The sequence below is a fragment of the Salvelinus alpinus genome, chromosome 12, assembly GCF_045679555.1.
Source record: "Salvelinus alpinus chromosome 12, SLU_Salpinus.1, whole genome shotgun sequence".
Classification (NCBI taxonomy): Eukaryota; Metazoa; Chordata; class Actinopteri; order Salmoniformes; family Salmonidae; genus Salvelinus; species Salvelinus alpinus.
In genome coordinates, this window is record NC_092097.1 from 47,652,547 (window position 1) to 47,671,782 (window position 19,236).

General features: G+C 43.3%; 1 protein-coding gene across 12 annotated transcripts in view; it reads right to left on the bottom strand.

The window, feature by feature from the left end:
- LOC139536281 (ral GTPase-activating protein subunit beta-like) overlaps window positions 1–19,236 on the bottom strand; it is a 63,350-nt gene that overhangs the window by 21,901 nt on the left and 22,213 nt on the right. For 5 of the 12 annotated variants that reach the window (XM_071336668.1, XM_071336674.1, XM_071336672.1 and 2 more), the window contains 12 exons: window positions 18,490–18,570; window positions 18,095–18,151; window positions 16,166–16,311; window positions 15,747–15,963; window positions 9,344–9,545; window positions 8,937–9,104; window positions 8,092–8,206; window positions 7,569–7,716; window positions 6,938–7,002; window positions 6,476–6,614; window positions 1,009–1,142; window positions 486–668 (listed from right to left, as the gene is read on the bottom strand). In XM_071336668.1, the coding sequence (XP_071192769.1) occupies window positions 486–668; window positions 1,009–1,142; window positions 6,476–6,614; window positions 6,938–7,002; window positions 7,569–7,716; window positions 8,092–8,206; window positions 8,937–9,104; window positions 9,344–9,545; window positions 15,747–15,963; window positions 16,166–16,311; window positions 18,095–18,151; window positions 18,490–18,570 (1,655 nt within the window). The remainder of the gene's footprint in view (window positions 1–485; window positions 669–1,008; window positions 1,143–6,475; window positions 6,615–6,937; window positions 7,003–7,568; window positions 7,717–8,091; window positions 8,207–8,936; window positions 9,105–9,343; window positions 9,546–15,746; window positions 15,964–16,165; window positions 16,312–18,094; window positions 18,152–18,489; window positions 18,571–19,236) is intronic. The other 7 variants (XM_071336676.1, XM_071336673.1, XM_071336678.1 and 4 more) reach the window with 4 other exon arrangements.

Consider the following 19,236-nt stretch of genomic DNA (forward strand, 5'->3'; position numbering starts at 1 on the left):
TTTTCAAAACTCAGGTTGATATTGGCTTATATAGCGATAAACTGTGTGAAGTCCAAAAGGTGGCCGTGCATAAATATGGCAGCCTCCATGCACAATGCCTTGTTCTCTAAGTTTGCTGTATTGCAGCTTGCTCTCTGTTACTCTTTTGTATCTGCATTAGCACGTTATACATGATCCCAACTGTAGTTCACAGACGCAAGCAATTTCAAACAACTAAAAAGTAGATGGAGCTGATTCTTTCCATCTTTATGTACCTTGGTCATTCTTAGATGGACAGAACAGTAGGAACACAGATTAAGCCTCGTCCTGGACCAAAACACACTCAAAATCAATAAAGAAGGAAATAGCAACCAGAGTAATTGTGGCTCAAATGCCTTTGAATCATTTGTCATTAAAATTGCTTTCTAGTCCAGTAGCCTACTAGGCTTAATCTGGGAGACCCTGCCCAGTAGTAGTCCAGATAGAATGTGTTGTGGTCCCTCTACCTTTTCATTGAGCATGTCAGGGTGTTCTGTCAGCCACACACACAGACACTGGAAGGCTGCCACGATCATAGAGTGGAGGTCTCTGGAGTGGAGGGGGGCAGGCCGGCTGCACTGGTACACGATGTAACCACACACCGAGCTGACCGCACGTTTATGGTCTGCAGACTCCACACTCGTCCTCACCTGAGGAGGAGGGAGACCCAGCAGAGTTTAATGAACGACAACTGAAAGGTCTGTTGTAGAATCTCCTGGCTCTTACTCATCTCCATTGCAGTGTTCATTATCATGCAATTTCCATAGTTGTCTGGCCACCTCATACTGTTTGTTTCCATTACAATTACTAAAATGGGAAAGGAAAGCCATGCTGGCTTTGTTGTCCACCGTCACCTTACAATGTAAGGTTTTAAATTTGCTTTAAATGGACAATGTAGGTATCGTTGATAGGACCCCAAGTGGGCATATGGAGCTAAAACGATGGGTTTAAAACGTTGCGTGCCTAATGAACAGGACCATGGGGCTTTACCTTGGCCAGGCCGGCCAGCAGCTCCAGAGCGGCCAGGGAGATGCTCATGTCAGGCCTCCACTGGGAGTTGAGCCTCTGGGTGACAAGGTGGATGCTGCGGATCAGCAAGCCGGCCGCTGCATCTGTATGGAGAGCTAGGGATATGACCCCCCAGAAGAAAACGCCATACCACGCCACGTCACACAACCACGAGCAGAGGAGGAGAGCTGGGGTTAGTAACTACTGGACCAGGCGGAGCACGTCCAATAAGCATCAGCTACACACACACACAAAGCAATCGGCATGACGACAGTACTATATGAGCAGTCCTTATGAGGTTGGATATTATGGATGTATTAGGTCAAATTCCATGTTCAATTCATTGAAAAATCCTCATTAGAAGACTATAGACATTTTTCAATTCATGAAATGGCCCCAGCCATTTGTTGCCAATAGAATGGTAGCCAAAATTAGGACAATTTTACCAAACATGCATGTTTGAGTAGAGCTGTTTGTTTGTTTGTAAGTGTTTCAATTGTCTTTCAGAAACTTAGAGGTTCAAATTAAGATGAAGGAAAAGGCAACACTTCAAGTAAAAAACATGTTTCTGTTTGAAATGAACTTGGTCTGAGAAAACCAAGAAATTGCAGTACAGTTGCTGCACACAAGTGTTAGCCTGCATTTAGTTGATGTTCAGCATAGCCATGCATTTGCCCAGTATGTAGTTATTATGAAAGACATTTGCAGCCAGTCAGTGGGTCTAAATTGTGGATGAATCTCAATTGTATTCTCTTCTTGCCTCTTCCTCCACAAAACACATTGGAGAAGATCTGAGGGGAAGAATCTCAGATTTCTGCTCCAATGCTCTTTGAGAAGGTGACATGGAAGGAGGACATGAGGAATCAAGGAAACAGAGATTCACTCCAGGTCTAGGCTCATATTCCAGCTTAAATAAAACAACATGCATAAGCTGTATACACTAACACATGCAGTTAAGATATTTATGCACAAGTTGCACATGCGGTATAGCGAGAAGAGCTAGCAAGTGACAGACACACGACCGTCTGCATTCTGATAATATAAGTATCACTGAAATAACACAGCATCACTGCAAATATGAAAATAATAATGCCTTTTTGGGAATCACCTTTACCCAATGTCATACTTGTCCACTATACTACTAAAGCATGACTGACAGGAATACAAAAATAAATGAAGACAGTCAACATTCAAAACTATTATAGAAACATTACTGTAAAAGTCTAGCTCAGGGGTATTCAACCTTGGGTCCGCGAAGGTACTGCATGTTGGTCCACAAAAATATAATAATATTTTTATGAATATCGCTAGCAGAAATCTGATTTTGAATTACATACCTACTAATACCTCCTTGTTTCTCAATTTATAATATTGAGCAAATTACACTAATTGGAGCTAATTACACTCACTGGAGAATCTGACATAGGCTTTGAAAAAGCACCCGCAAATAGGGCACCACCAGCGCGAAAAATGGGTCTCCCGAGTGGTGCAGCGGTCTAACGCACTGCATCTCAGTGCTAGAGGCGTCACTTGAATCCAGGCTGTATCACAACCGGCCATGATCGGGAGTCCCATAGGGTGGCACACAATTGGCCCAGCGATGTCTGTAGGCCGTCATTGTAAATAAGAATTTGTTTTTAACCGACTTGCCTAGTTAAATAAAGGTTACATTTAAATAGTGCTGCTGGTAATGTTTCTTGACTTGGACATACATGTTGGCCAACACATGGCTAAAAACTTTGTTTAACCAGCTAAACAGCAGCTCTTCTAGCTAATAGGCTATGTTAGAGTTACACTTCCTCTTCCTGTTATAATGTAGAGAGGTCAAAAATGAAAATTGAAAAGCTGTCTACCAAATTGATTTTATTTTTATGTTGATTACTTTTTGTCAGTATCTTTAAACCATTAATTGGTTTTCAATTAATTAGCGGAACTGTGTGGAAATGGAATTGGCCTAAACCCCTCTACTGTGGATTGAATTGTGTGGAAGTGTTTTACCACCACCACTGTATTACCATAAAGTCCCCCCCATCACCCTGTTGACCTCCACCTTTGCATAGGATTCCCTGGTAACAGTCAGTGTGGGGATTCTATTAATGCCCCGGTCCTGCCCTAGATGAACCTGGTTAGCGTTGATTGCATTCGTTTTGGAACCAGGCTACCTACAGGGCATAAGCCAGGTTCCCCGTTTTGGCTGATGGTGAAGTCGGCTCAAAACAAAGGTGACGTAGGTTAAGCACGTGGAGTAATGGGAGTAATGAGAAGGAGTCTGTGTTTTCACACGCAAAAGTGAGTTCTTTTTATAAAAATACTTACTCTGCCTTCCCAATGAAAACTAGTTTGAAAAATCAAACACAGTAAAAGTCAAAGGTTGACACATCTACTACTTTTTCTCTATTATTATTATGTTCTACATTGTAGAATAACAGTGAAGACATCCAAACTATGAAATAACACATGGAATGACGTACTAAAAAAGAAAGAAAAAAAGTTTAATATATATTTCAGATTCTTCAAAGTAGCCACCCTTTGCCTTGACAGCTCTGCACACGCTTGGTATTCTCTCAACCAGCTTCATGAGGTAGTCACCTGGAATGCATTTCAATTAACCGGTGTGCCTTGTTCAAAGTGAATTTGGGAAATTTCTTTCCTTCTTAATGCGTTTGAGCCAATCAGTTGCATTGTGGCAAGGTAGGGGTGGTATACAGAATATAGCCCTATTTGGTAAAAGACCAAGTTCATATTACGGCAATAACAGCTCAAATAAGCAAAGAGAAACAACAGTCCATCATTACTTGAAGACATGAAGGTCAGTCAATGCGGAAATTTTCAAGAACTTTTAAAAGTTTCTTCAAGTACAGTCGCAAAAACCATCAAGCGCTATGATGAAACTGGCTTTCATGCGGACCGCCACAGGAAAGGAAGACCCAGAGTTACCTGGGTAATTTCATTAGGAGGTACCAGCCTCAGAAATTGCAGCCCAAATAAACGCTTCAGAGTTCGAGTAACAGACATCTCAACATTAAGTGTTCAGAGGAGACTGCGTGAATCAGGCCTTCATGGTCAAATTGCTGCAAAGAAACCACTACTAAAGGACACCAATAAGATGAAGAGACTTGCTTGGGCCAAGAAACACAACCAATGGACATTAGATCGGCGGAAATCTGTCCTTGGTCTGATGAGTCCAAATTAGAGATTTTTGGCTCTAACCGCCATGTCTTTGTGAGACGTAGAGTAGGTGAACGGATGATCTCCACGTGTGTAGTTCCCACCGTGAAGCATGGAGGTGGTGTGATGGTGCTTTGCTGGTAACACTGTCAGTGATTTATTTAGAATTCAAGGCACAATTACCCAGCATGGCTACCACAGCATTCTGTAGCGATATACCATCCCATCTGGTTTGTGCTTAGTGGGACTATCATTTGTTTTTTTAACAGGACAATGACCCAAAACACACCTCCAGGCTGTATAAGAGCTATTTGACCAAGAAGGAGAGTGATGGAGTGCTGCATCAGATGACCTGGCCTCCACAATCACCCGACCTCAACACAATTGAGATGGTTTGAGATGAGTTGGACCGTAGAGTGAAGGAAAAGCAGCCAACATGTGCTTAGCATATGTGGGGAACTCCTTCAAGATTGTTGGAAAAGCATTCCAGGTGAAGCTGGTTGAGAGAATACCAAGACTGTGCAAAGCTGTTATCAAGGCACAGGGTGGCTACTTTAAATATTCTAAAATAAAATATATTTTGGTTTGTTTAACACTTTTTTGGTTACTACATGATTTAATGTGTTATTTCATAGTTGATGTCTTCACTATTATTCTACAATGAAGAAAATAGTAAAAATAAAGAAAAACCCTTGAATGAGTAGGTGTGGGAAAACTTTTGACTGGTGCTGTATAATTTGTGTGACAAAATGACCATGCGGCGCAGATCACTGTTCGATTTGAGAAGGGCGCTCCTCTACCCCACTTTTTCCCGTGCACGTCAAGGGCCATAGCCCTGGGGCAATTAACCGAACTCCCTCAATATCAAGGATTAGTAAATACTTCTGTTTTTTATTTTTAATACATTTGCAAAAATGTCTAAAAAACGTTTTTCGCTTTGTCATTATGAGGTATTGTGTGTAGATTAATGAGGGAAAAACCTTTATTTAATCCATTTTAGAATAAGGCTGTAACGCAACACAATTTGAATACTTTCTGAACACGCTGTATATACTGTATATATTTTAAAAATCCATTGTTGGACATAAAAGACTAAAAACACCAGGAAATCAGCTTCAAGTGATATACATTTTGGAAATCCGTTCCCATCGTATAGAAATGTAAGAAAGGTTTGAAATTATTATGTTTTAGTCAAATATTATCTGTTTGGGCTTCATGCGGTCAATTTGCCGTCTGCAGTTGATGACCCCTGGGCTCGGGTTAACTAACTAGGAAGGGCCTAGAGGTCACTAACTAGGAAGGGCCCAGAGGTCACTAACAAGGAAGGGCCCAGAGGTCACTAACAAGGAAGGGCCCAGAGGTCACTAACACGGAAGGGCCCAGAGGTCACTAACACGGAAGGGCCCAGAGGTCACTAACTAGGAAGGGCCCAGAGGTCACTAACTAGGAAGGGCCCAGAGGTCACTAACTAGGAAGGGCCCAGAGGTCACTAACTAGGAAGGGCCCAGAGGTCACTAACTAGGAAGGCCCCAGAGGTCACTAACTAGGAAGGCCCCAGAGGTCACTAACTAGGAAGGCCCCAGAGGTCACTAACTAGGAAGGCCCCAGAGGTCACTAACTAGGAAGGCCCCAGAGGTCACTAACTAGGAAGGCCCAAGAGGTCACTAACTAGGAAGGCCCAGAGGTCACTAACTAGGAAGGCCCAGAGGTCACTAACTAGGAAGGGCCTAGAGGTCACTAACTAGGAAGGGCCTAGAGGTCACTAACTAGGAAGGGCCTAGAGGTCACTAACTAGGAAGGGCCTAGAGGTCACTAACTAGGAAGGGCCTAGAGGTCACTAACTAGGAAGGGCCCAGAGGTCACTAACTAGGAAGGCCCAGAGGTCACTAACTAGGAAGGGCCTAGAGGTCACTAACTAGGAAGGGCCTAGAGGTCACTAACTAGGAAGAGCCTAGAGGTCACTAACTAGGAAGAGCCTAGAGGTCACTAACTAGGAAGAGCTAGGCTAAATAACTAGGAAGGTTATAACTAGGAAGGTTGGTTGATTGATTTTGGCAGACATGGGTTCAAACAGTATTTATTTTATTTTATAATACTTCAGCTGCCCTCGATTGAGCTTCCCTGGCACAATGGCGCCAACTGAATAGTCTCAAAAGTGCATACCCCGCCTACTTGGTACTCAGAGCATGCTCAATGAAACGCTCCAAGAAAGCAAATATTATTTGAACACAAGTCTGGATTTTGGAACAGGGCTCATGAATGTGTTCTCCAAGGGGCTCACCGTAGTCTCTGAGGAGGGCCTGGGTGGGCCTCTCTCTGTCAGGGGTGGTGGCTTCAGAGCTGCCCCCGCTGGTGTTGCTGATGCCACTGTTGTTCCTGCTGTGGCTCTTGGCCAGTGCATTGCTGCCGTCCACAATGCCCTGTTGGGGTGGCATTGTCACAGTCTGCTCAGATCATTAAAAGGGATATTTTACTCAAAAACAAAACAGATTTTAGTATTTTGTTCATTAGTCTACATAAAACATCTTTGTGGACTAATGAACAAAATACGTTTGAGTAAAATATCCTTTAAATACAAAATGTATGGTGACCTCTTGCCAGGTTTCTAAACTCTTTCCTGGTTAAATAAAAGGTTACATATTTGTTTTACAGATATCTCTTAGCTACATGTTTTATTCAGTTTATTTTCTTTCTGGTTGAGTGAGCGTTTCTACAGCGTGGAGAACAAAAGCATTGGTCTCACCACCTCCGCTTGGGCACCAGTGGACTCCAGGAGAGCAGAGTCTTGGACAATGTTGAGCATTGCACCTGTACAGAGAAAAGGCTCTTCATTATTATATTCATTCCAAAGGTGATTCTGCAATACGTAAAAGAGATAACTGTTTTGGCAGGGTGAAAGTACAAACACTTCCCATGTTCGAACACACACACACGAGACACCCATATCAAAGCACGCCTCCAAGACACAAATCTGGTTCTCAGTCGCATTTCCTAATGAGGATTAAAACCGTGACTAAATCAGTAGTCAACCTTTATTTTTTTAAATGAACCTTTATTTAACTAGACACGTCAGTTAAGAACAAATTCTTATTTACAATGACGGCCTACCCCGTCATTGTAGCGTCGCCCAAACCTTGGACGACGCTGGTCCAATTGTGCACTACCCAATGGGACTCCCAATCACGGCCAGTTGTGATACAGCCTGGAATCGAACCAGGGTCTGTAGTGATGCCTCAAGCACTGAGATGCAGTGCCTTAGACCGCTGCCCTTATTATTAAATAATAATACATTCAATTTTATAACACACTTTTCATTGTAAAACAACCAAAGATCAAATGAAAAAAATGGGTAGAGAAAGTGAAGATGAACTAACCCAGGATCATCTGTGTGTTGGTGGGGTCCGTCTCCGTCTGGAGCGCTCCTATTAGGATGTTGACCAATCGCAGCTTGAGGGAGACGAAGGAGACAGCCTTGTCGTGCAGAGAGTTGTCGTCGTTGCTGAACTTACCCTCCAAGAGCACCTGGAACATACAAATTATACATGTGGTTGACTTTGCACTTAGGCAACCGTCAAGAACTACAGGGCATTGCAACTGTTCATTAAAACTAAAACAGACAGTTCAATAGAAATTCAGTACAACACAAAACGTTTAAATAAGTCCAAATCACCATCCATCGATTGTAACTATATGTAAACTATAAGATCCATCCATACCATGTCCTCATTTTATTTGGTGCTAAGTTTTTCTATTAATTTAGGGAATAAGGCATATTAGCTGTGTCTACACAAATAATGGTGTGGGACTTGGAGCATCTTGAAGAGGTTTGAAAACATCTGACAAACGTTGGTTTTAGACTGTTGTTCCTTTCATGACAAGTGAGTGTAACAGGTTTACCTCTGACTTGACCTTGCCAAAGTGGTGTGGCAGAGGCAGCATGGACATCAGGATGTTGATGGATGCTCTCCTCAGGTCTGTGGGGTTCACATATGTCTTAAACTTTGACAGCTCTCTGGAGATGAAACATTCAAAGGAGTTAGGCTCTGTTCAATGTTGGTCACTTTAGTTAACTCCTTTTGAATATTTGTTATTGGAGATACACTTAACTCAAATGATAAACATTAAAAAGGAGACAGCAGTCAGATACCCTATTTAACCAACAATCAATTGTCCACTGATAAGACTCCTCAAACTATTTCTTACATTGACATGTGACTTTGTTTCAAGCGTAGACAGTGAGTTTTGTTAAATGTTAATTTCTGGGCATTTCCCTTCTGTGACACTAACAGACAAACTTCACCCAAAGAACTAAACACACCTATTTCTGTCAACACTGCATTACTTATGCCTGCAGATGTCCTTAACACAGACCATTTGACTAATTGTCTATCAAACATCATAAGACTAATTAGGCAAAGTACATTTCCTGAGGAAAATGTTTCAGCTGTAAAAGCAATTTCAGCACAGGAGAGTTTAGAAAAACGAGATGTAGGGGGAATAACAATAGCAGCTATTCTTTCAGCAAGCAAACGTCAAAGCTGGAATGCGCATTTGGAGAAACATCGCCACTGTTCACCCCCAGCACATTTGTTATTGTTTATAATACATCATTTTCTGTTCTATCATGCGTGCAATGATTTCCAATGATTTCCAAGGGGGAAAAACACTGTTAGCTGTTTGAGGTCATTTCTTGGTTTGTTTTTGTAATATCGGCAGCTTTAATATAGATTAGCATTCGTCACCGGTCAGGGAGGATGTTCTCCAGAGCAGAAATGAAGTAAGGGACCACCACGTTGATGCCCTTCAGGTCGGAGCAGAAGAGGGCAGAAGAGTTGAGGATGATGCTGGCCAGGACCGGTCGGCAGATGTAGTCAGAGATCTGGAGGCCCTGGATCAGAACCATGTAGAACCTGGGGGGGTGGAGACAGAAGGGTTTGGTTGAAGTAGAGTTTTTAGGCATACCTAGAGTATGATGAACAGCCACATAACTCTGGTCCTGGGGACACAAAGTGGTGCATATTCTTGTTTTTGCCCCAAATTAACTTGATGAATTTAATCATGTGTGTTAAAGCGAGGGCAGAAACTAAAATGTGCACCCTTTTAGGACCAGGACCAGGATTGGGAAACACTACGTAAAACATGTGGCTACCTGGATAGGTAAACGGGCAGGATCTCCTCGCCGGTCTTCTTGCTGCAGAAGATCCTGCAGAGGGTCCCACAGGCCTCGGCCCGGCCCGACTCATAGTTGTCGGGGAACTCGTTGGCATCGAACATGGGGTTGGACACCATGGTGTCTGTGGACATCAGGGAGCCCTGCCTCCTCAGCTCCACGCCTGCCTGAGTGGCCAGGGCTGGGAATGGGGGGGAAGAGGGGAGAGAGAGGAAGGGGGTAGAGGAGAGAGAGAAACACAATAATGGGGAATGGTAAAGGATAGAGGTAGAAAAGTGAGAGAAAGTGGAGGGATAGAGAAATTAGGTGGAATTAGAAAGAGGAGAGCGAGAGAGAACAGAGAAGATGTGTTAGATCAAAGGTCAAAAGCAGAAGCCACTGACAATAAGTGGTTATAAAAAGTAGCTGCTTTAAAATAAACGTCAAAAGACAGGGGTCATTTTCCAAAGACAGATATTTTTCTGCCATTGAAAACCTTGGGCAGGCCGCCAAAGCAATTTTACAGTACGCCTCAGTCCAAATTGTGTAAAAAAAATAAAAAAACATCTAGAAATACCTTTTCGGGATGGAAAAATTCAGTGTAAACTTAAAAACGACAAAAACCTCTAAAATTCAGCTGCGCCGACGGCCCGACTGCGCCCATTGCCCCGCCCACAACCTAAGCCCCTTTTTGATCCAGAAAACCCCTGAAAGATCAAAGACATCAGTGAGCTGAGAAAAGCCCTGAAAGATCAAAGACATCAGTGAGCTGAGAAAAGCCCTGAAAGATCAAAGACATCAGTGAGCTGAGAAAAGCCCTGAAAGATCAAAGACATCAGTGAGCTGAGAAAAGCCCTGAAAGATCAAAGACATCAGTGAGCTGAGAAAAGCCCTGAAAGATGCCTCTAAGACCTGATGAGCTGAGAAATGTTTTCAAACGTTGTGCTAATGGAATGGTACAACAGAGGATATTTACTATCAAGTTTAATTACTTTAACCTGACTGCCTTTAAACTGAAAGCTCTACACCCTATTCCCTATAAAAAGTGCTATGGGCCCTGATCAAAAGTAGTGCACTACAGTCGGAAGTTTACATACACTTAGGTTGGAGTCATTAAAACTCGTTTTTCAACCACTCCACAAAATATCTTGTTAACAAACTAGTTTTGGCAATTCGGTTAGGACATCTACTTTGTGCATGACACAAGTAATTTGTCCAACAATTGTTTACAGACAGATTATGTCACTTATAATTCACTGTATCACAATTCCAGTGGGTCAGAAGTTTACATACATTAAGTTGACTGTGCCTTTAAACAGCTTGGAAAATTCCAGAAAATTATGTCATGGGTTTAGAAGCTTCTGATAGGCTAATTGACATAATTCGAGTCAATTGTAGGTGTACCTGTGGATGTATTTCAAGGCCTACCTTCAAACTCAGTGCCTCTTTGCTTGACATCATGGGAAAATCAAAAGAAATCAGCCAAGGCTACAGAAAAAGAATTGTAGCCCTCCACAAGTCTGGTTCATCCTTGGGAGCAATTTCCAAACGCCTGGAGGTACAATGTTCATCTGTACAAACAATAGTATGCAAGTATAAACACCATGGGACCACGCTGCCGTCATACTGCTCAGGAAGGAGATGCATTCTGTCTCCTAGAGATGAACGTACTTTGGTGCAAAAAGTGCAAATCAATCCTAGAACAACAGCAAAGGACCTTGTGAAGATGCTGGAGGAAACAGGTACAAAAGTATCTATATCCACAGTAAAACGAGTCCTATATCGACATAACCTGAAAGGCCGCTCAGCAAGGAAGAAGCCACTGCTCCAAAACCGCCATAAAAAAGCCAGACTACGGTTTGCAATTGCACATGGGGACAAAGATCCTACTTTTTGGAGAAATCAATCCTCTGGTCTGATGATTCACAAATAGAACGGTTTGGCCATAATGACCATAGTTGTGTTTAGAGGAAAAAGGGGGAGGCTTGCAAGCCGAAGAACTACATCCCAACCGTGAAGCACGGGGGTGGCAGCATCATGTTGTGGGGGTGCTATGCTGCAGGAGGGACTGGTGCACTTCACAAAATAGATGGCATCATGAGGCAGGTAAACTATGTGGATATATTGAAGCAACATCTCAAGATATCAGTCAGGAAGTTGAGGCTTGGTCGCAAATTGGTCTTCCAAATGAACAATGACCCCAAGCAAACTTCCAAAGATGTGGCAAAATGGCTTAAGGACAAGAAAGTCAAGGTATTGGAGTGGCCATCACAAAGCCCTGACCTCAATCCTATAGAAAATGTATGGCCAGAAATGAAAAAGCGTGTGCGAGCAAGGAGGCCTACAAACCTGACTCAGTTACACCAGCTCTGTCAGGAGGAATGGGCCAAAATTCACCCAACTTATTGTGGGAAGCTTGTGGAAGGCTACTCGAAACAAGTTAAACTATTTAAAGGCAACGCTACCAAATACTAATTGTGTATGTAAACTTCTGACCCACTGGGAATGTGATGAAAGAAATAAAAGCTGAAATAAATCATTCTCTACTATTATTCTGACATTTCACATTCTTAAAATAAAGTGGTGATCCTAACTGACCTAAGACAGGGAATTTTTACTAGGATTAAATGTCAGGAATTGTGAAAAACTGAGTTTAAATGTATTTGGCTAAGGTGTATGTAAACTTCCGACTTCAACTGTATATAGGGTGCCATTTCGGATGCAACACATACGTTGTGAAAGGGAACCTTTACAACGCTTCAGTCTTGCCATTTTGCTCTGCTGACAACACTTGATTTGTGTCACATGAAGTTCCATTATGTGAAGTAGCTTTAAGCTAAAAAGATATGTGTAAAAGACAAAGTATTTTTGTAAGGTCAGTGTAGCAGCCTACAAAGAACTGATACAAGTATGTACAGTGGGGAGAACAAGTATTTGATACACTGACAATTTTGCAGGTTTTCCTACTTACAAAGCATGTAGAGGTCTGTAATTTTTATCATAGGTACACTTCAACTGTGAGAGAAGGAATCTAAAACAAAAATCCAGAAAATCACATTGTATGATTTTTAAGTGATTCATTTGCATTTTATTGCATGACATAAGTATTTGATACGTCAGAAAAGCAGAACTTTATATTTGGTACAGAAACCTTTGTTTGCAATTACAGAGATCATACGTTTCCTGTAGTTCTTGACCAGGTTTGCACACACTGCAGCAGGGATTTTGGCCCACTCCTCCATACAGACCTTCTCCAGATCCTTCAGGTTTCGGGGCTGTCGCTGGGCAATACGGACTTTCAGCTCCCTCCAAAGATTTTCTATTGGGTTCAGGTCTGGAGACTAGCTAGGCCACTCCAGGACCTTGAGATGCTTCTTACGGAGCCACTCCTTAGTTGCCCTGGCTGTGTGTTTCGGGTCGTTGTCATGCTGGAAGACCCAGCCACGACCCATCTTCAATGCTCTTACTGAGGGAAGGAGGTTGTTGGCCAAGATCTCGCAATACATGGCCCCATCCATCCTCCCCTCAATACGGTGCAGTCGTCCTGTCCCCTTTGCAGAAAAGCATCCCCAAAGAATGATGTTTCCACCTCCATGCTTCACGGTTGGGATGGTGTTCTTGGGGTTGTACTCATCCTTCTATTCCTCCAAACACGGCGAGTGGAGTTTAGAGCAAAAAGCTCTATTTTTGTCTCATCAGACAACATGACCTTCTCCCATTCCTCCTCTGGATCATCCAGATGGTCATTGGCAAACTTCAGACGGGCCTGGACATGCGCTGGCTTGAGCAGGGGGACCTTGCGTGCGCTGCAGGATTTGAATCCATGACGGCGTAGTGTGTTACTAATGGTTTTCTTTGAGACTGTGGTCCCAGCTCTCTTCAGGTCATTGACCAGGTCCTGCCGTGTAGTTCTGGGCTGATCCCTCACATTCCTCATGATCATTGATGCCCCACGAGGTGAGATCTTGCATGGAGCCCCAGACCGAGGGTGATTGACCGTCATCTTGAACTTCTTCCATTTTCTAATAATTGTGCCAACAGTTGTTGCCTTCTCACCAAGCTGCTTGGCTATTGTCCTGTAGCCCATCCCAGCCTTGTACAGGTCTACAATTTATCCCTGATGTCCTTACACAGCTCTCTGGTCTTGGCCATTGTGGAGAGGTTGGAGTCTGTTTGATTGAGTGTGTGGACAGGTGTCTTTTATACAGGTAACGAGTTCAAACAGGTGCAGTTAACACAGGTAATGAGTGGAGAACAGGAGGGCTTCTTAAAGAAAAACTAACAGGTCTGTGAGAGCCGGAATTCTTACTGGTTGGTAGGTGATCAAATACTTATGTCATGCATTAAAATGCAAATTAATTACTTAAAAATCATACAATGTGATTTTCTGGATTTTTGTTTTAGATTCCGTCTCTCACAGTTGAAGTGTACCTATGATAAAAATGACAGACCTCTACATGCTTTGTAAGTAGGAAAACCTGCAAAATCGGCAGTGTATCAAATACTTGTTCTCCCCACTGTAGGTAGGTAGGTATGTACCAGTCAAAAGTTTGGACACACCTCATTCAAGGGTTTTTCGTTATTTTTACATTGTAGAATAATAGTGAAGACATCAAAACCATGAAATAACACATATGGAATCATGAAGTAAGCAAAACAAGTATTAAACATTTAAAGTAATCACCACATGCCTTGACAGGTCGGGTGGCCATTTGATGAATTGTTCAGGAGTCTTATAGCGTCGGGGTAGAAGCTGTTAAGGAGCCTCTTGGACCTAGACTGGCACTCCGGTACCGCTTGCCGTGCGGTAGCAGAGAGAACAGTCTATGACAAAAGTGGCTGGAGTCTAACAATTTTTGGGGCCTTCCTCTGACACGCCTACTATATAAGTCCTGGATGACAGGAAGCTTGGTCCCAGTGATGTACTGGGCCGTACGCACTACCCTCTGTAGCGCCTTATGGGCGGATGCCGAGCAGTTGCCATACCAGGCGGTGATGCAACCGGTCAGGATGCTCGATGGTGCAGCTGTACTTTTTGATGATCTGAGAACCCAAGCCAAATCTTTTCAGTCTCCTGAGGGGGAAAAGGTGTTGTCGTGCCCTCTTCACGATTGTCTTGGTGTGTTTGGACCATGATAGTTTGTTGGTGATGTGAACACCAAAGAGAAACTCTCGACACGCTCCACTACAGCCCCGTCTATGTTAATGGGGGCCTGTTCGGCCTACTTTTTCCTGTAGTCCACAATCATCTCCTTTGTCTTGAGCACATTGAGGGAGAGGTTGTGGTCCTGGCACCCTATAGGCTGTCTCATCATTGTCCGTGATCAGGCCTACCACCGTTGTGTCGTCAGCAAACTTGATGGTGTTGGAGTCGTGTTTGGCCACGCAGTCATGGGTGAACAGGGAGTACAGAAGGGAATTAAGCATGCACCCGAGGGAACCCAGTGTTGAGGATCAGCGAGGCAGATGTGTTGCTACCTACCCTTACCACCTGGGGGCGGCCAGTCAGGAAGTCCAGGATCCAGGTGCAAAGGGAAGTGTTTAGTCCCAGGGTCCTTAGCTTAGTGATGAGCTTTGAGGGCACTATGGTGTTGAACGCAGAGCTGTAGTCAATGACCAGCATTCTCACATAGGTGTTCCTTTTGGCCAGGTGGGAAATGGCAGTGTGGAGTGCGATTGAGATTGCGTCATCTGTGGATCTGTTGGGGCGGTATGCAAATTGAAGTGGGTCTACGATTTCTGGGATGATGATGTTGATGTGAGGCATGACCAGCCTTTCAAAGGACTTCATGGCTACCGACGTGAGTGCTACGGGGCGGTAGTCATTTAGGCAGGTTACTTTCGTATTCTTGGTCAGATGGACTATGGTGGTCTGCTTGAAACGTGGGTATTACAGATTCGGTCAGGGAGATGTTGAAAATGTCAGTGAAGACACTTGCCAGTTGTACACGCCCTGGTAACCCGTCTGGCCCCGCAGCCTTGTGAATATTGACCTGTTTAAAAGTTCTTGCTCACATCGGCTACAGAGAGCGTGATCACAGTCATCTATAACAGCTGGTGCTCTCATGCATGCTCCAGTGTTGCTTGCCTCGAAGCGAGCATAAAAGGCATTTACCTCGTCTGGTAGGCTCGCGTCACTGGGCAGCTCGCGGCAGGGTTTCCCTTTGTAGTACGTAATAGTTTGCCATCCCTGCCACATTCGACGAGCATCAGAGCCAGTGTAGTAGGAATTGTTTAACGTATTATATTTCTATGATAATGTTTCTCAACATCCCTGGCCTGCTTTTTCACAGCTAAATAAGAGGAGACGATAAAGGAGAGAGGAAGCAACTTTAAACTATTGAGACGCAAACAATACAAGTCAAACCAGTTTTTGACCCTTAACCTCCGACCCTGACCTTACCTGTCAAGCTGTTGTCTCGGCTCAGGCCCGTGTGGAGCTTGCAGTGCACCAGCGCAGCATCAAACAGCCACTGACCAAACAGATTGAGGACACTGTTGACCTTGGGCCTGGTGGGGGCGGGCAGCGGCCGGGGCTCAGAGCTGGTCAGGTTGGGGCTGGACAAGGGAGAGCTGGAGGACGGCTGGTAGGACACTTTGGGTTGGTGCGTCATGCTCGCCTGGATGGGTAGGAGGGTGGGGGATAACCAGGAATGAATTAACTGTCAAATGGGCATAGTAAGAATATGAATATACAGGGACATTAATATTTATTCCTATGATCGTCTGAGGCTTATTTGGCAAAGGGATGCTGTATTTCTCCCATTTTACTCTGATACAAAATGGGCCATCTGAGGAAAAAACTCTGGTGTAGGAACTTACTGTGGAGGTTTTACTGGCCGTCTTGATGACCCCCGTGGGTTTGTTGCGGCGGCTGTGAGGGGGCGTGGTGTTGGTGGGAGGCGGCGGTACGCTCAGTCTGTTGACAGGGGTGGGTGGGGCACTGTCCGACCGGGGGCGGGAGATACCTGAGGGAGAAAGAGAGAGCAGGCGCATTAGAGGACATTCTGGTGTTTCAGGTGAAAACAGCGAGGACCAATGGAGTCCCATTTCCCCTCCACCCATATTTTGGTTACAAGCGCCACTCGGATCAGGGAGGATGTTAGTAACATCAACATTGGCAGCTCATCATCTTTGAGTTTCACCCTTCCTCCACAAGAGAGAAAGATACCAGATCAAAATGCACGAGCCATGTGATGTGGATATGTCTTCTTTACTGGGGGATACTCACCACAGATAAGGAACAATGTAACAAATACAAAAATAAGTATACACATATTTTAAAAGAGAAAAATCCACACCACAATAGATCGAGCAAGTTTCCCAAAGTCACATTTTCGCTTCATAGCCTTGGGGCGGCTAGTCGGCCAATTTTGATTGACAACGCTACTTATTCAGATGCTTGGCTCAGTCTATCAAAACAGATACATACATGCATATACTTACTGTCCACACTGACACAGTAAACTCAGGCATTGATTGATTGGGTGAGTGCTTCACATTACCACATGGATCAGACCCTCTAAACCTATTACTGCAATTTTCAGTCAAGCCCAAAACAATTTATAGGTAAACTGGGTTTCTGTATTGCACTTTGTGACATCTGCTGATGTAAAAAAGGCTTTATAAATACATTTGATTGATTGGCATCTTTCACAGAATTCAGTGTTGATGATGCAACGTGGTGCACTAAACTGCTGCAGATGCCAATGTGACTGTATGGTCCGTTTAGTAGGTTTGATAGCTAAGCTAACAAGGATGTTTTTTTAAAACAAGTCTTGAAGCAACTTGACATACATTGCCATGGTGATGCTGCCACACACACTACACAATGTCTCTCCAAACAGGCCATGGAAGAGGACAACCCTTTTCCCAAACAATTATCTCCATTATAAAAGTTTCAAAGTTGATCAAATCTATGTTGTGGTTGATAAGGAACGATACGAGCAGGTTTGATTGTCATAAACAGTCCTACCTTGCTATATCATCCATTATGCAATTCTATTGACAGAATCATGAAAGGTGCTTCAATTCAAATGTTACTAAAAGACTACAATAATAGTCAAAGCGAGGGTTATTACTAATAGGCCTACGCTGTAAAATGTGTAAGCTTTTCTACTACTAGCCTATATAGAAAGTCCCAAAATACAGGGATAGGGAAGTGAGGTTTTCAGGATTGAAACAGTTTGTTGCTGCTGTCCTGAAAGTGATTATGGATTCAATTGTTTGACACAGCATCTTTAAAGGGCCTTTCCACCACTTTTCAACCTCTTATTCATCATCTCCAGCACCAAACCAGTGTTCACATGTGATAACAGCACGTTTCTAAGTGATTAAAAAGATAAGGTCCTAAAAAAAAACAAGGTTCTCTGTGACATCACAGTGTGATGTAAAAGAATTGTGATTTTCAAAACCGGCAACAAGTTTTTAGCCCAAGGGAGGGTGTTTTCTTGCTCTCCACATCACCACAAATCTCATCGTTTTTGGAAAATCACAGTTTAAAATGTCCTCGGTTAGAACTTTTCTTGACTTTATATTAGTTTCTACAGAAGCGCAATTTTCACATATGTTGACACTGGTATTGTGTTGGAGATAATGAAAATGGAGGATCAAAAGTGGTGGCGTTGCCCTTTAAGTGCATGCACCAGCTACTTTCACCACACAAATCAGCTTTTTGCCAACCCCAGCAAATCCATCAAAACATATTCAGCTCCCTTTATGATTGTTTGGGAGCAGACAACTACAGAGTACCATAGGAGGGAATGGAGTGAAGCCTTTCTCGGAAATTGTTCCTAGACACGGCGGCACCTGAGAGAAAGAAAGTGGTCAAAGTACAGCCTGGAATATCAGAACGGCGACAAACCAACCATGACAACATTCACCCGTCCTTTTTGGCAAGCGGACACAGCCATTGATCGAAATGAAGAATCAAAAACAGCTTTGGCAGTTTCTCATTCTGACACAGTGAACGTTTTTTTTCCTTCATAGATGTCTATGAGTATGTTGTTTTTCATGACTGGAAGTGTGGCACCTTTTTGTCTTATGCCCAAACACCGTTATAGGAAATCCTGTTTGTTATGTACATAGACCCCTGTGCAATGTTAATGATTGGATTTGATTGGGTTAGGTCCGGTTTAGTAGTGTACCTAGAACGGGAAGTCTGTCACGTATATTGCACCTAGGAGAAACTGTCACTCCTGAGGGAGAGAGAGACACTAGTGCTGTTTCTGGGGAAGAAGAAGAAACTAGAACAATATATTTTTTTAAAGAACAGAAAAATGACAAAAAAGCTGAAACACAAAATGGAGGTTTAGTTGTTGGGCCAAATTATCGCTCAATTAATTATATTAGGTATTTATTAAAGACATTCTGTGTTTGTGTACTGTAACACATAATTGTCCACATAGTTAATAAATGGTCTGTGATTTTCAAAATGAGCGTCTACTACTATTAACCAAAAGATACATTCGAAGTAGTGTTGCAAGCTAGAAACAATGCATGTGCTCCAGTTTCTTTAAACATGGGGATGTCAAGAGATTTAGGGAAGTATATACCCTGTGTGACACAGTGCTTCGATAAAGTATAGGGCCAAAATGCAGAGGTCTGCTTGATTTCAGAAGTACAAACATGGTTGAAGTCTAAGACTGTTGGGAGGTGTAGACCAGGGCACTCCAACCATGTTCTTGGAGAGATACCCTCCTGATTAGGGTTGGAGTGAAAACCTACAGGACGGTAGCTCTCCAGGAACAGGGTTGGAGAGCCCTGGTGTAGCACAATGGGCACAAGGCAGTAGAGAAATAAATGGAGAAAATTACAATAAAAGCTATTTTCAATTGAAAATGGCTGGTTCTTGTTTAAAAGCCAGTAAACAAGATAGGACATGGTGGTGGGTC